The following is a 17,975-nucleotide window of genomic DNA, read 5'->3' as shown; positions in this document are numbered from 1 at the left end:
TTACTCCATTTTTGTCCAAACTGCAGAGTGAAACTGCAGTTTGTCGTTGAACAGTATTTAACTGAACCAAATCTCTGCTTTACCTATAAGGGGTTGCGTTGTGCATTGTTTATTTGATTTAGCTGAAGAGACAGACTACATGAGATGTTCCCAGACAGACAAATTGCGAACACATGGAGAACACATGGATCTCTGCCGTCAGTGTGACAGCGGCCAGGGATCGGGATCGGAGAGGGGATGAGGATCAGGAGGGGATCGTCCTCTCAGCTGCTTTTCTGCCCCTTAGGAGCCCAGAGTTGGCAGATTTCACATGAGTCACTGCCATCAGACTGCAGTTACATGGTGAGCTGTTCTCGGTTTTCATTGTCTGGATGCATTTTGTACTTTAATTTGATTTCTATTATTAATTTATTATACTCTAGCCTTAGTTTTTCCTCTATTCAATCATTTCTCAGAAAGATTATTCAGAGAACTTGGCCCACATTGACAGCATCATACAGTTGATTCACATTTAGTTTGGTTCATCCATGATGTGGATAGTCTTTCCCACCATATCCAAGAGTAATATTACTCTGAGACTTTGCTACTGATGTCATGTTTGGCTGTAATCGTCTGGCCTACATTCAGAGTCACAGGATGTGACATGAAGAAGTTAAAGGCATTTATTCACGATATGCACAGAGAAGGAAAATGTGATCAAGGTGGGATTTTCAGAGTTCATGGTTCAACAATATCTGGAGAACAAATACGAACTTGGGTTGTTTTTCTAACTGATAGTGCGGTAGACTCGGTTTGATGGGGGACCAAAATTGCAACATATGTTACAGTTTCAGCTGCTGCGATTCGCTTTCACATTGGACTGTGATAAAGGATTCAAACTCTTTGAAAAAGTTGTTCCCTTCCTTGCCTGTAGTGGCGATGCAGCAAGAACCACTCAAGGAAAAAACATAAAAACCTCAGAAGAAGACATGAGAACAACTTCCTTCTTTGTAAAATGTAAGTAAAATTGTATTAGAGTCAGAATTCAGGACGTGGGACGTCTCTTTAGCCTTTGGCAACAGACCACAAGCCATTTCCCTTGCATTTCATTTTCATGCATTTCTTTTACCCAGAATGCCCTGCGCTATAGTTTGCTTCCTGAACGAGCCAGAGTTCACTTCAACCAAACCAAGATCGGTGTGTAGGTAGACCAGAGGTCAGCCTGTTGGAGATGAGGAAATGCAGTGAACAATGTTGCCTTGAGGGAAGTTTCCAGAAGGTTCTGTCACAAGGAGAACTGACGAAGTAATCCAGAGTCAGAGTGGTAACTTCAACCAGGGGAGGAAATGTGAGGTAAACCTGAGCAGAGTAAGTGTAACATAAACTTTCTTTCAAATATTTGCAGTCATTAGAGACCAAAAACACAGGGATCTTTAGATGCTGAATCGTCATCCTGCAGCTCCTTCAATCCCCAGCAGAGTAATGAGGATTGCAGGTAGTATCCAGGAGACCAGCCACGCCTCCAGCAGAGATCCTCTGTTTAGGATGAACTCACTGACACAAAAACTCACCGACACAACAGTGGAGACCCCTGGAGGAAACAACATTCAGCCCTGAGTTGAAGCTCTCATTTCTCACCAGCCTGCCTGAGGTTCTCAATGGTAGCTAGGATGAAAACAGTGCCAAAAAACTCGTTTTATATCCTCAAGTTCTCATTTCTTGATTTGATCCACTCTTTTCAAGTAAAACTTTTGATACTCTCTATAACTTCTAGTTTGCAGAAATTCTGCTTGATCATATTACAAGCTGTGTTTTCCCAAGTGTGAGCTGAATGTAACTGTGTTTTATTTTTTATGGATCCTCTAAACTGCATGTGTTTTTAGTCTCACACTGTCATAGCGCAGTATTTCTATAGCACATCTAAGTTTGAACAATAAATAAATTAAGGTTTTCAAAATACTGAGTAGTTCATTTTCAAAGAAGAGTCCAGAAATGATATTTCCAGGCTGGCTTAGTGTTAGACTGTGCAAATTGCCCCATGATGTTATTCTCAGCATGTGTTGTTTAATCCATGATTTATGCCGCAATTGCCCATTTGCAGATTTAATGATTGCGTTTATTTTAATTTTTAATTATGTTTCCTTTAATTTCATGTATTTTCTTTGGCTATTTAAAAAGCAGTAAAAAAAAACATTTTACATAATATGTTATGCAATAAACTCTTGAACTCTTAAAACTGTAAAAATGTTATCAAACAGAAACTGTTTAATGTTTTCTTTCGCTTCTTTATTATGTCACAGAGGGGGGTGGGATTCATCTCCAGCATTATAACAGGAGAGACTCTGGACAGTTTGGGAATCCATCACAGAGTAACAAGCAGCACAGACAACTTACACCTACGAGGAAACAATTAACTTAACATGCATTTCTTGGACTCCATTCTGAGAAACTGGGATTTGAACCAAAAACCTTTCTGCTGTAAAGCATCAGTGCCAACTCGAACAAATATATGTGCTAACACAATCACAGTCTAAACTGCTACAGCTAAAATATTTCAGGCTGACTTTCATGTTAGCATGAAGTCAGCAGGTGGAAAAGATTCATTAGAATAATTTTAAAGGGCTCATGCAATTCAACCACAGGTTATTATGTAGCCTTTATACAGTCAGTGTAATGGATTATCCCACAGTCAGGCACTTGAAAGGCTAAATTTAATAGAACGGGAGCCGGAAATCCTGAATATCTTCAAAGTATAAAATTAAATGAATGCAATTGGAATTTTTCAATGTGTTTTAAAGGAGATCATTAATTTAATTGCACTATTTTCTGAAACACAAAGAGCCTTTGGAGCCAAGCATGCATGTGCATGTGGTATAACAGATGGTGCTGTCATTATTGTTTTCATAGCTGCTCACAGTAGTGCAGCTAAAACCTGAATATGGGATGGATAGACAGACAGACAGTAGCTGAGTTTCCATTTACCTTAAAATTGTGCAAATTGGAATTACAAAATAAATATGCTTAATAGAAACACAACAATTTTGAAAAAAACACATTTTTTAATCAAAGGTTTTGTTGCTATGATGAAGTAGTTTTATTGAAATTAATGTATTTCGCAAAACAATTTTCTTGCATAACACGAGTCATGTGATGAATAACCGGCTGTCATTACTGCGTATCGGTGTATAAATGTGTGAGCGTTGGTGAGTGTGAATGGATGAATGTGGCTCTCGTGTAAAACGCTTTGAGTGTCAAAATGACTGGAAAAGTGCTGCATAAGTTCAGTCCATTCATTTTCTGGTGATAAAAAAGATGTAGAAGATGACAGGAAGTGGTAGGAGGAGGATGTGGCGGCACATTTTTAATAAACTTAGTCACATGTGATTTTAATTTAGTTTTTATTAAAAGTTTACACATACATACATATATAAATGTTGTAGTTATATGCTATGTATATTTTTACTCCTAACACTATGTTCAGCACATTCTCTCTCTGCCTGTAGAGATTTTCTTTGCTTAGACAACAAACGCCCTTGTCTGATTTTGTGTTTGCAGAAAAAAATATGAAGTTCAGAAAGTCATATTCTTGTAGCTCGCTGTTGAACTTTCTCTACTATGCAAAGTGTAAAGAATAACGTATGGTCCTATGTGAATCTGCTCTTCAAGAAGTCTTCATTCTGAGAAAGTTCATCTTTGCTATTCATATAAGACCATGATGGCATTACTGTGTGCAACATATTTTGCAGAGCTATGCTAAATTTAAGGTATACAAATTAACCTTACAGAGAAATGAAATATGTTGTGTCATTTAAAACTAGAAAGCTAAGTTGCTTTAAAAACAAGATGCACTGACAAGAAGCAGTGGTACAGTGTGATGGGAACTCAGAAATAAATCATTACAAATACAATTAATGTGACTCACATGCTTGCTGGAGCTTCTGTAGCTATGGTATCTGGGAGAAAATATGCTTTAAACCAAGGTTCTTTTATAAAAATACTATTGTTAGAAAGTTGTCCTTCATCCACAGAACAGCTCAAGGCAGCCAATAGGCAAACTAGCAACATTCGTATTGATTTGTAGAAAATCTATTTCTTGTAATTCTGATGGAAAGATTGTTTTGTAAAGAACTGTTAGAAAAACAAAACTTCCTTTCTTCACAAAGAGTAACTTTTAATTTTAACTGTTTTATAAATAAGTTAATTTGTGATTTCAAATTTATTTTTTTTTTTTTACAGAGCAACTGGTGCTCTGAAAATACGCTAGAGACATGTGGTGCAATGATTAAAGAGGAATCATAGCGCAGGGCCTCATGTTTCTGTCAGGCCAGATGTCGGCGAGGCACTGATAAACTTCCTTCAGACTGCTCCTTTGTGGTGTCAGAAAGATCAAACCTACTGACAGAACCACATGAAACCTTCCTAAAAAACTGGCAGTTTTATGTTTATATCAACAGACTGCAGATAGTTTAGAGATTTAATCTCTGAACACGCACTTGATCCAGCAAAATCAAAAGATTCTTCACCAACCGTCTGCTTTATTCATTAACACTACATACATATTTCAGCAGCACAATGCTAATCTAATTATGTTCAAACTACATTAGATTATATTGATGTTTATAGATCAGTCTCATAGCTTCTTGAAAATTAATACTTTAATCTCTTTTCATCTCCATGAAAGAGGACGTTGCTGCACAATGTTGGGATCCGGAATCAAAAAGAGGTTAGTTTTTACCATTTGGTAAAATAAGCCAACTTAGCTGCCATATGTGAAAAATAACATTCTCCGGGGTCTTCAATATCATCTTCTGCTCATAAAAAGTATTAGTTTGGTACAATTGCTAAAGACAAAAGAGAAATCCTACAACCACTGAAATCTGATGCCATTCCTTTAACATTTCAAGGAGGAAGTTGTGCTCAGCATCTTGTTCAGACATTTTCTCATGTCCTTCTGTAGTCTGTGTATTCTTTGACAGCACCATGTGAAAGCAAACCACACCAGCTGAAAATATAAATGTTGCAATATTTTTCCCCAATTGAACAGAAACCACTGGACCATCAGGTGTGAAAACACCCTCAGAGGCCATAGTAACAGTGAGTCAGTATGTTGACACTCTGTGCAGGGTTACAAGGTTATTTGCCAGAGCTAGACATGCGTGGTTTGCAATCTCATAATGTGTAAAGTTTAACATAGCCTTCACATTGGATCGAATTGAATGTATACAGTTACCCGATTACTTTTCTCAAAAGGGGAAAAAAACAAATGACGGTCTTTAAGCTGTTAAACGTCAACAGAACTACACAGCCAACCCAGAAAGTAGAGGGCACCACAAGGTCCGATTAGCACCAACTAAACTGGTTATTCTCTTGAATGAAGTTGTGCCTCATTTTGTAAAAGTATCTGGGTTCACATTGAAGCAGGCAGGTGGTGCCGACTATTCAACTAAACAAACATTAGCTGATTGAAACAAAACCCACCTTCAGCTCATGTTGGAACAAGGAACCATGATACCAGGGATTTTTATGACTCACACAAAGTTTAGTGAAGTTTATTTACAAGAATGTGCACAGAGATGGCTCCAGAGGTTGAAGGCTTATGTTGAGGGGAAGGAGGAGAGCCTTCAGCACAAGTCATGTTCCAGAAAGATTCTAGTTGGAAGTTAGTGATACCCAAGCACAGACCAAGGAGATTGGAGCAGGAAAGTGAATGATGACCAGACATAATTGAGCAGCAAGGAGCAACAGCAGGATGTTAGAGAGATCTTGGCGCTTCCATCGTGAAGGATCAGACCACCAAAGTCCTCTCCATTGGCCACCACCGATCCCACATTGCATCCTTCCTCTTTGGACCCACCCACAGGTGATTAGCCCATGGAAGAGGAACCCACATCTTTTCTTTGGGCTGTGGCTGCCCAGGCTCCATGTGGGAAACCCAGGCACTCACCAACATGCCTCACCTCCAGGCCTGGCTCCAGAGAGGGGCCATGGTGAAACCACATCCAGGCAAGGGGACAGATGCAGGTCCATTTGCCACAAATTGATTGCCATTGTGGCAAATGAAAGGAGTCTTCGGGCTGCACTTTGTCTGAGCCCTCACCTAGGACCCGTTTGCCCTTTCCCAAGTTGCTGGGGGAGAAGGAAGTCCCTCTACTTTGGCTGCTGCCCCATAGTGGCACAGTGGATGTGTGGACTCTCTTGGAGAACAGATCAGCAGAAGCACCAACCTGGCACACAGGTGAGGTTAGCTTAACAAGCATACATTACTTTCACTACAAATGTACTTCGAATTACCTTAAACTCAGAAATAATTTACCAAAGAAGTTGATCACACAAAGTCTTCTTTTGATTTTACTGGCAGTTGGCAGAGTAATTTAAGGGTATTGCCACTAAACTGAAAGGTAGATCCGTAGAATTGGCAGGAAGGGGGAAAAAAAAATATATTTAATTAAAGAATCCATCAGAAATCACCTAACCTTGTTGTTTGCTGGCTGATTTGTCCTCCAATACATCAGGTAACCCAACTGCTTCTTAAATATCCAAAGCCTGATGAGATAATTGCTGCCAGGTGTGCAGACAGAAGCAGGTGAAACACACCGCCAGCAGAGATCTTCTGTTCAGAAAAAGATCTCACACTCACACACAAAAATCCACCTAAATATTAGTTCCCTGACTCAAGGTTGCTAATACGAAGGGAAACGCAACTTGAAACAGCTGAACAGCAGAATTAATTCATGCAAACCTTTCACAAAATAAATGACAAGTAGGAATCTGCTGAACAGAATATTAAACGCTGCCAAACTAGGAAATTAGCGACTAATTCCTTTTTTAGATCAAGGATAGATCTGTCTGACCAATCACTAGAGTCTTTTGACTCCAGCTCTAGAGTTGGTCAACCAACCAGATGCCTACTTGGAAAATCACAAGCATAGTCAGAGTTGAGCCTTGAAGATTTTCATGAATCCATAAAAAACATCTCTTTACCCATGAGAGCCTTATTATGAGTGACATTTTAGCCTTCAGTCACAAGAAAGACATCATTAAAAACATTCACATTCAAAGTTCAACAGTCAACAATCTGTATTACAATTCTCACTCATAGATGTTTTGCAAAGCTTTCTAGATTTTTAAATCACAATAATATTTTCAACCTTAAAAAAACTCTTTGCTCTGAATTATAAGTGAAAGGCATTGTCACAGAGTCTTAATATTTTGAGAAAAAAGGCCACGACCTGCATGGATAAGGTCTTATTTTGACTAAATCTCTAATTCTACAGGCAGATTTTCAGTGACCTGCGAAAGAACAGTTCTGTAGGTTGAAGTTCACATCCAGTGGGTTTCAGCTAAAGTGTTAATTATGTACACCTTTACCATTGTTTGAGAATGTAAGTATTCCCTACTGGCTCATTTTTTGTTTGTTTGTTTGTTTGTTATTTTAAGACTTTGAGCAAGAATAGTGTAGTGTAACCAGAGCCTGGACGTCAGCCGCAGTGCAGTAACAGAGGACGTTGTAACCTGACATGACAACACATGATGAGAAATCAATGGCCTGTTCTCTGCAGATCGTTTGAAAGGAGGAGGAGTGGCAAAGCAAGGATTGAGGGGATGGATGTCAAATTCATTTTTAATGTGGAGTAGATGGATCTGGATGCTGACAGACATTTATTGTGTCCCCAGCAGGCGAGACAGCACAGCTGAATAATAATGATCTATCTGCACACTCGTCTTACATGTTTTATTCTGTATGTGCTACAGGACATATAGCATATTTTCCCCCAGAACATAGTGTCTTTTACTTTCTTATGTATGTACAGCTGCGATCGCCTCGCTTACATTTTTCCTGCTTCTGTTTGTTTTGAGTTATATTATTATTTTTTATTAATTCTGTTTGGTTCAGTCTTTGCTCTCTTTGGTTACCTCAGTAGGTTTTACTTGTGGCCTGTCAAACTTGACATATTGACAGACAACATGGGAGGAAATCTGTAATGATGCCAGTGAAACTGTTACAGTAGATATCTACATAACAATCTCCAGTGTATTTGGTGCTGGGAGGAAGGAAGGTGCACACTAAGTAGAGGGAGCATATTATTATCCCTGTCAAAAACAAATCAAATACATGCTCCATAAAACATTGATGAAACTTCTTAAGCACAAAATTACCAAGGACATTATACAGCATTATGGTGTCAGAAAATGTGCAAATTATTAACCTTAATCAGCACAACTGTACATGGAGGGACAGCATTTTCTATAAAACACCAGAGAGACGGCTTCTAGAGCCCAAGTAGTAATTGTGTCACGTCGAATATTGACGCTGCTCTGCTGGATGGTGAGTAGCGGTCTGCAGTGGTGTTAGCAAAAATACTTGGTTGTGTTATTTTTCAAAGACAAAATAATCAATATGGATCTGCCATCCATCCATCCATCGTCTATGCCTGCTTGTCCTTGCAGAATCGCAGTGGGGTGCTGCTGCCTGTTTCCAGCAGTCATTGAGCGAGAAGCGTGGTAAACATTGGACATGTTGCTACTCCATTCCAGGGCAACACAGAGACAGGATAGACAACCATGGATTCACACACTCACCAAAGAGCAACTTAGAGATAAACAAATTGACCAAAGAGTCATGCTTTTGGACTATAGGAGGAAGCTGGAGCACCCGGAGAGAACTCATGCAAGCACAGGGAGAACATGGAACCACCAGATAAATCTAAATGCCATCAACATTTAAAGGCAATGTCAGTAATCAATTCACTGTAGATATGTCATTTTGTAAATATCTGGACCAGTGGTAGATCGTTTTATTGAAAGCATTTGTTTTAAAGGGGCATGAATATGTAAAACCAACCTTTTTAAGCTTCACATCAGGTTATAATGCTTCATAAACCCATTTGGACTGTTGTCCTGATTCTTTCATGCATGTTTGAGAAATCCTTTCATTTCCCAAGACAACCATTCAGCTGCACTGTCTTCAAGGACGAAGCTCCTCATCGGAGCTGTAGTTTCCAAGATTCCAAACTTGCACCTCACAGAGAAACACTTCCTGGTCACCACTCCACTCAGCTCCTTCAGACTAGCTAGGAGCAATTAGCAAACACAGTCTCTCCCTCAGTGGTGTTAGGCGTCTGCTGAGCTCATTATTGGAGCTACTCCACAATGCAACGTTGTTAAAAACGTTGTTAAGGCATTAATAGAGGACCGACAATGTGACGACTTCCTAAAGGCGGAGTGTTGGAAAAAGCCGGACTTTCTTAAAGAGACAGAGGCCCAATTTCAATACATTAAATTTAAAATTTATTTTAAGTCATATAGGAATATGCAACATTTTTTTATCACAACTTAAGGTAACACACTTTCTTGACCGTGCTATAAAATGATTCTGTTTCTCTAAAACCAATGGCACTGCCCCTTTAACATTAAATGCCACAAAAACAAATGTGTAGGTTTTAGAAAGTTGCCATATCTTACCAGAGCTAAATCTAAGAGCAGATCCAATAAGATGAGTAAGTTATGGTTTCTTTTTGTAAAATTCAATGTATGCTGGATGATAGTTTTCAGATTCCTACTTAAGGTTGTTGTCATGGTTTTTGTCCTCATTAATAGAAAGAAAATTTCCCTTTAGGTAAAATTAAGTTGATTCATCTGAATAAAATCACCAGCGTAAATGCAGCAGCACTTGACTGCCAGTCGACCTGCGGCCCTTCAAGGATTAACTGGGTGCAGAACTGATATGAATACAAAAAGGATGTTCATTTTAATTCAATCAGTCTGACTGCAACCCCTAACATATCATCTAAACTTTTTTGAATTGTCGTTATACACAAGAAGCAAATTATTCTTAGTAAAATATTGCAGTTAAAGCAGTATTTTTTTACGTTAACCTGACAGCGCATTAGTAAAAGATGAAACCTTCCTCTGGTGCACTGAGTGAGCAGTCCCTGCAGGCTCATTTGAAAATAATTCATCTGCCTGGCCCAACTCACACACTCAAGTCCTTTTAAGATCTAATATTGCGATTTAGTTATTTTTACAAGCTGACCTACATATACATTTCTGAATACAAACACTAAACCTGTTCACACACTTACATCAGTCATTGAGTGCAGTTTGTATTGAACGGAACATCAAATGCAACTCTTGTAAAATATTGTTTAAGTCCAGCTGCACCTGCCCAGAGCAGTCGCCACAAATCCTAGCGTAATGGCCTGGTTCCCAGTTTTCTCTTCCATTTAACACTCCAGTCCAGATGGCGATCTTAATAGATCTTTAAAGTGCTTTGGTAACCAACAGATAAAACCAAGGAGAAGAAGAAGAAGAAAACCTACCACACCTGCTGTTTCATTGTTAAATGCCACACACCTGTTGTACCTTCTTTTGACTTTCTGCCAGGTTTTCCTCCCTCACTTCCAGAGAGCTGCAGCTGTCATTGGCCCTCTGAGCCTCTCCTTCAGTTTCAATGTTTTTGTGGTGTTGTGGGTTACGTATTTACCAAAGAGCTTACTTGTTTCAGCTGCGTCCCTCCAGTAGGTTCTACACCTGCAGCCATCTTTCATCATATCTATGAACACGATTTAAAATGTGTTTTTCAGATTTCCTCAAAATGGGAAGAACAGCAACTAAAAACCTGTTCTGTGTCTGATGCAATTTGCTTGTGCAGATATTCAGGTCTCAGTTCCTTAGTTTCAGTTTGGTTGTGCATGATTTTCCTGCTGGTTTTATGTTTTGTCAGGGACTGTGACATCATGATGTGACTGATTGTTGCCAAGCAGAATTTATTTTCAGTAAGAAAGTCAACTTAGGGCTACAGACAAATGCTGGCTGCTGCAGCAGAGCTGTTTCATTATTTAACATTTACCTTGCAGAGAATTCAAAGCACTTTCCATACTTTCCATGGCACTGGAAAGTGCCATGGAAAGTATGGCAACTAACAGCAACTGCTGTTAGTTGCTGTTAGTGCCAACTAACAGCAGTGCCAACTGTTAGTTGGCACTGCTGGACTGAAACTGGAAAAATATAACTAGAAATTACTTTTCTATTTTTCTGATGCTGCGTTTTTGTCTGCTATCGTCCCAGGGGTCTCGTTCTCATGTTAAAAATCAAAGAAAGGGCGCACAGCAGGGGGGATGCACGGGGAAGAAAAACTGATGGTGCTGTTATTGTTCCTGTTGTGTCCACTGTCAGAGGGCTGATTTCTGTTACCACAAATTAAACCTAAATGCACAACAAGCACTGAAAGGGAAACAAAACCAACAGTAATCTTTGTTTATAAGACTGAAAAAACCAGTGGGGTCTTTGATGTGTGGCGATTAAAGGCACTGGTTTGATTGGGAGCTGCTCTAATTGTCCAACCTCCAACATTTAGTTAAATTTATTTAAACGAACAACCATTGGACATGGATTTCTGTGGCCTCGCCTCACTTAAGTGTGCAGCTCTGGCAGAAACAGGATGCACCCCGACCGTAAGCATTACTCAACTTATTGGCTCTCTGTTCAGTTAATACTGCACCGAGTGTATGTCAGATTCTAATAGGCCTCAAGCACCACTGAAACAGGTAAATGTGAGGATCTATTGTCTGTGCTTTGGGGCCGAATAGCTAAAAAGGGCATGTTTATTCTGCTCTCCTCTCCTCGGTGCACCATTCACCATCTCTTAGTGCATTGCCTATTGATTTTCCTCAGCCTCCTCTATCAGTCAGGCTTTAATAAGACAACACATGTCGCCTTTTAAAAGAAACGTATTAGAATGTTAATGGATCACTCCACAGATCTGCTCGAGTCTCTGGACACGCGCAGGCAGCCGTGTTTATCTGCACACATGAGAAATCAGATTTTCATTAAAACCAAACAAGATAACATTCATCATGACGCGCAGTGGGAGTAAAAAGGGAGTGGAAAACACGGAAAATGCAGAAATAAAGGGGATAAAGGGCTGCGGATGAAGAGCGTGCTGGGAAGTGAAGGAGAAACCTCCAAGTGCAGAGAAGGATTCATCTTCTGTCTTATTGCTACTGTGGGGGCCAATTTATCTTCATTTTGGTTTTTGGCAGTCGCCCCAAACTGGACCAGCTGCCTGAAGATGGTGCAGGAACGCTGCATGGATCCGGAGCCCCGGTAGCCTTTAGGTCTTAATCTGGAGCTTTCTGAATGAAAAGAGTTTAGCAAGAAAAACTAATTTTCTCCGTTAAGTCTTTTTTATTTCTTATTTAAAGCTGAAATAAACAATTCAGTTCAAGAGACTGAAGATGAAACATTGAAAATTAAACATTTCTACAGTGGTACATTACAACTACAATCTTTAATGTAATTTATTGGGATTTTAGGTGAGTGATCAATACACACCTGTCCATAATTATTTTCTCCAGCAAACCTACAGAGAACACTGCAGAGCTGCATGTTTTATGATTGAGGGAGAAAGTTTGAGAACATGCAAACTCCACATGAAAAGGCCCTGGCAGGGATTTATATCGAGCTAAATCAGTGCCATAAAATGTGCTAATTATAAAGTGAAAACGAAAATGAAGACAAAGGGCAAGATGAAAAATCTGAAACTGAAAAAAAAAAACTTGAATCTGAAAAGTAGTTTTGAATTTTTTTCTGTTTCAGAATTGCTTTTCAGTTTCAAATCTTTTATTCAATTAAAAAAAAAAACTGAGCAAACTTTATGGCCCCAACTGAGCTCCATATACTAAACCAATAACCTTCTGCAAAGCAACAGTACAAACAACTGTGCCACCATACATCTTGGTACGGACTAAAACAAATAACCACCTTGGTTTACAAGGCTTCCATGTATGGCTGCAGTTAATAGAGCATGTTTTATCACGTATGTTAGTGTGTTTAAGCAAACCGGTGTCATTTTCTCTGCAGACCTTAGATTTTGCATGCTGTTCCAGCTTCCCTGTGAAGGATCTGTGTGCTGAACAGAGATGAGGCAACACAACTCATGCTTTCTCTCTTTTTTGTGCAGCTCTGTTTATTTATACCTACAGAGAAAATGAATTTGAACTTCTGTGTCACTTCTAAAGTTCTGCAGCTCAGTATGCCATATTTTTCTCTTTATAAAGGAGGAGATTTATAGATTGAACTTTGTGACATCAATGATATGGATAACCTCTTCAGTCTTCTCTCTTCAGAATGAATAGTAAGTTGAGTATTTTTCTGTTTTGGTGTTCGTTACTAACAATTATGGCAATATACAACAGAAGTGCAGCAAAAGTGCTCATCATAGGCGCACACTCCACCGGTACCTTAGAAGTACTCAAACACTTGAGAAAATATTCACACATCTCAGACTTTAATGTTTGGTTGTGTAACTTGAACAAACTCCAGTGTACGTATTGGGATTTGATGTGGTGGAAACTTTGAAATAAAATCCAGTTTAACCACTTCAGAAGTTGCCTTTATCAGTAAATAGTTATTCATTGTAGGATCATTTGAGCTCTCATGTCAAGTAGGTCTGTTAATAAACAGTGACAACATGAAGATGGACACAGTGAAGCCCCAATATTGTTGAGGATTAGGAACCATGGCCACTTATGAATGGCTAAAATCTGAAAATATTTGAATGTTACATGTCTAGAAACACTTAAAACACATCAGAGGGACATAAATAGAACTTTCAAGATAAAAGTTGTGTGCTTAAATATTTATCAAAGCCTTTCTCATCTGTATACTGCCAAAGTGGATCAATGTAAATATCATGTGGAGTGGTTGGTGGTGGTGAGAAGAGACGCAGGTTGTAGAAGAAAATGATGAATTTAATGAAGAGCGTAGCTCAAAAACAGTCCAGATCTCAGGCAGCACGGCAGAGTGGAAACACACAGGCTCAGCGCCGGTAGCAACTGAATTAAACAGACTGACGCAACAAGCTAATGCCGACACAGGACTTAACAGCTCAACTGTGCTGGCAGACGAACTATCATAGACAAGGACCCGACAAGAGACAGAGACAACAGGTGGGTTTAAATACACAGGGAGGATAAACAGGTAACTAGACACACCTGGGAGGCAATCAACGGGGAAGGCACAGAGACAACAGAGACTCAGAACAGAAACTGAACACAGAAAACCCTTAAAAATAAATACACAGAAACACGGATCATGACAGTTAAAAGATGTTCAATGTTATTTAATTTCAAGAAGTACTCATCGAATGCCGTGACAGCGGTCTATTAATATTTAACAGTTTGTTAATGGGGGTTTTTATCAATGCATTCTGCTGTAACTGACTTCCAGCCCTTCATGATCATGTTTTGGCCAAAAATGAAATTGAAAATGAGTTTGACACCCCTGATCTCCAATCTCTTTTACCTCCGTTCTTCAGAGGTTCAGCCAATCACTGGCCCTGAAAATGAATGGTGCCCTTGGATTGGCTGCTCTGCAAACACAAATTAATAGTTTGTCATGTAGCATTGCAGTTACACATTTTAACTACCCAAACTGCGTTTTCTTTGAATATTTTAGATATGCTCTAGGAAAAGATAATCTACAAATAGGCAAATTTTACACACACAATTTGGAGTCATGTTTGGATGCTGAACCGCAAATATCCAGTTCTGAATAAATAATCCAGCAATGGAAAAAGAATGGCACAAAAATTATTTTAGAAAGGTCTGAATGTCCACCCCATAAATGTTTTATTTACCTACTGGAATATATATATTTTAAATGTTAAAATTCTCCCTCCAGTAGAACCACTCCTCTAAAAAAACAGAGCTCCAAGTCAAAGACACCTGATCCAATCAAGACTGCCAAAACTTTAAGCTGCTATTTACTGATATTTTCCATCTGCTCTAACTGACCTTGATTTGATTTTTCAAAGAACAATGCAAGCCAGCATTTTCATTTTTTAGTTTTTAATATGTGGAAAACCATGTACATATATTTTTTATTGCATAAAATTTAGACGACACGTATCACATATTGCATTTCTAACGTCAGAGTGTGGAAAAGCTAAAGGGGTATGAATAATTTTGCAGGGCACTATTAAATGTCAAAAGGCTGCTGCTTTCACTGTATCTTTACTGGTTCTTGGTAGAAATGGCAGCAGCGCTCGGCCCAAGCAGCCAGGTCTAAATTAATATTGATCCGGAGCTTTCTATGGCATCAAACACAAGGAGGCCAAATAACTAACAATAACCTCCTCATTATGAGCGGGAGGAGGCAGAGTGAGGGCAGCACATAAAAAACGCAGCGAAGCTCTTTAACCAACCTCTGAATAAATCAGAATATTCCTGCTGCCTTGTGACGTCATCAGGTCCTGCTAATCACCGCTCTTTCTTTGTGGTTTTAACCTGTTGATGGACAACGGGGGAAACTTGGGGTTTCTACTGTGACTCTTCCTCAGCCTTTATGTGTGTGCAACTTCTGAAATGACATGCTGCACGATTCTGGGTTCACTGCGGGGAGCTTCGGCGGTCGAAAGCTTGTTATTTGTTTTCCTGATAGAGAAGAGGGGAAAAAGGTGGTGGAGTGCCGAGAGAGGTGTGGGGGCTGGAGGGGAGCTGCTGAAAGGGAGGGAGACGGATGTCACAAATCAGAGGGACCCCTGCTGCTGTCTGGATGCAGCGGTGGCTGCGCAGTAGGAGTGGGGGTGGGAGGTGTGGAGGGAGTGAGAGAGCGTTGCAGAGTTGTTGTCTTTCTGGCTGTGTTTGCACCGTGCAGCCAGCTCCGGGCGCCCCCACTGTCAGCCCAGGATTGATGGATAGGACCGTGCATCGCACAAAACATCAATTCTGTCCTGCTTTCTCTTTCATTCTGAGCCTCACGTTCCTCATCTCTCCTCCCTCTCTCTTTCTTACCCTCCCCTACTGATGCTGCTCCAGGTCCCTCGCCGGTTCCTCTCTTCCTCACTAGTTTCCACAAGGCATCCGTAGAGCCGACAGAGAGCACGCCGTGAGGCAGCAGAGCAGCGAGGCGGGCGGACTGCTATTTCTGTGACAGCCTTTTCTGTCTGGCAGGGTGCGTTAGAGCCGGAGCGCTGGACTGGACTGTGGTTTTCCGTGGGAGAGGAGGCGGAGGGGGAGCGAGGGGGAGAAGAGAGGGGCAGTTTGGACAGATGGAGGACGGCGGTACCCGGCACCTGGGATGCTGCGTGGTTGACGTGACCGAGCTGAGCGCCAACCCTGAAGGACTGAGCGCTGCCGGTGAGCTGCCTGCACTGTGTCTGTCTGCTGCTTCTTCTTTTTCCTGGTTGTTCCATAAATCTCGTCAGACACACAAACTCAGGGAATGTGTCTTTGGTAGCGAACTCAAATGGTGGTATCATTTTTAACTTGAAGTAAACCATAACTAACTTTATTCAGTTATGGTTTGCACCAAAAGTCCTAGTTGGTGCAAATTCCTGTTTGTTAAAACTGGTTTCCAGATCAATGCTGAATAACTCTAAATCTGTTTGGAGCTTATTTTCATGTTGATTTTTGGAGGACGCTTTTTTTTTTGCAAAGTCATGTTGATGCCTCAGTGTCGAGCGTTGCCCTCAGTTACAGCAGAGAACATATTAAAAACAACTGCCATGCTGATAAATGAAGTGGGCTTTCAGTGTGATAGTTGCAGATTGTCCCTTTATGTCTCTGTTGTCTGGAACTTATTGTCTGATGTTAATTTGCAAAGTATTCAACAATGACAAACAGTTTTACAGCTAAAAATGTATGTTTTGTGTTTATGCTTCCTGCTCGTATTTGGCCATCTGTGCTCATATCTGCAGCAGTTCTCCAGTGGATTGAAAAAGTATTCATACCCAGAAACTTGTCAAACTACAGAGGTCAGTGTGTTTGATAGATCCACATAAGATGGTGTATAATTTTGAAATTGAAGGAAAACAAAAATACAAATTTAGAAAATGCTGCATACCTTGTATTTGCAAAATAGCTGATGACCAGACAGGCTGTAAAAAGCTGAACATTTTTAAGTTTTGCACAAATTCACTGTTGGAATTTTGTCTGTACTTTGAGTAGACCATTCTCTAATATGACTGTCTTGTAGATATGGCTGTAAATGTAGGGTTGTTTCACCTCATCTCTAGTTTCTTGAGGTTTCTGATAGCTTTTCTTCCAGAACTGGATTTTTTTCCTGGATTAAGCTTCATCCATCTTTTCAACTCTAACCATCTTCCCTGTTTAGGGGCCACAGCTAGAAAATCAGCTAGAAAATCTAGACTCCTTCACCACACCACCATTGTTCATTCCAACTGGTGATGCACCAACTACACTTTAATATGCATAAATAAACACATTGGAACATTAGTAAAACACTAGAAGCTAATGTAAAATATTTCTTTATTTCCACTCTCAAGAGTACGGCCAATGAGCAGCAAGGGAAAAACGAATGGCACACCTGGATTGGTTGCTTTGCAAACACTAACTAGCATCTTCTTCCACATGTTTGCCACTGCTTTTGCTATTATCTTCAATACTCGTGCAAACTAGATATGATAAGACTTTCTTCTTTCTACTCCTTTAGGGGCAGCATTATGTAATTTCCAGGCAAATAGCAAATATTTTGCAACTGAAGGTAACATTGCTACCTTCAATTGCATTTATGCAGCAGAAATATGACTAAGTCATATTTGAATTTGTAATTTAGTACCTTGAAATGGGGACTCTGTCTCTTTAAGAAAGTTCTCTTCTTTCCAATACTCCGCCTTCAGGAGGTCATCACATCGCTCCGATTGACCCTTTAACAAAGTTTTTACCAGAGTTTCACTGGGAAGGAACTCTTTGCTAAATGCAGCTGGCTAGTCTGAAGGAGCTGAGTGGGGAAGTCGCAGTGGAGGTGGAAGCTGGAAGCTTGGAAACTGCAGCTCCAAAGTGAAGCTTCGTCCTTGAAGGCGGTGCTAGGTCCACCCAAACGTTTTGCACAACTGACTGGTTGCCACGGGAGATTAAAGCATTTTTCAAACATGGATGAAAGAATCAAGGCAACACTCCAAGTATGTTTTTGATGAGGAAATATTATGATATGAAGCTCAAAGTCGATTTTACATAAAACTGCCCCTTTAAAAC

The 17,975-nt window shown here is 40.0% G+C and overlaps 1 protein-coding gene and 1 long non-coding RNA gene across 2 annotated transcripts in view; one reads left to right on the top strand and one right to left on the bottom strand.

The window, feature by feature from the left end:
* Positions 1-5,503: 5,503 nt before the first annotated feature.
* Positions 5,504-6,446, bottom strand: LOC107837302 (uncharacterized). The gene is made up of 2 exons (XR_001663316.1): positions 6,271-6,446; positions 5,504-6,203 (listed from the first exon to the last, which is right to left on the bottom strand). It is a non-coding gene; the product is annotated as an uncharacterized LOC107837302 (long non-coding RNA).
* Positions 6,447-15,585: 9,139 nt separating this feature from the next.
* inpp4b (inositol polyphosphate-4-phosphatase type II B) overlaps positions 15,586-17,975 on the top strand; it is a 199,620-nt gene continuing 197,230 nt past the window's right edge. Inside the window, exon 1 of the mRNA XM_007561971.2 lies at positions 15,586-16,118. Within this exon, the coding sequence (XP_007562033.1) occupies positions 16,031-16,118 (88 nt within the window). The 5' untranslated portion in view covers positions 15,586-16,030. The remainder of the gene's footprint in view (positions 16,119-17,975) is intronic.

This window comes from Poecilia formosa, unplaced genomic scaffold (genome assembly GCF_000485575.1).
Source record: "Poecilia formosa unplaced genomic scaffold, Poecilia_formosa-5.1.2 Scaffold132, whole genome shotgun sequence".
NCBI lineage: Eukaryota > Metazoa > Chordata > Actinopteri > Cyprinodontiformes > Poeciliidae > Poecilia > Poecilia formosa.
This window is presented reverse-complemented; position numbering and strand designations above follow the sequence as displayed.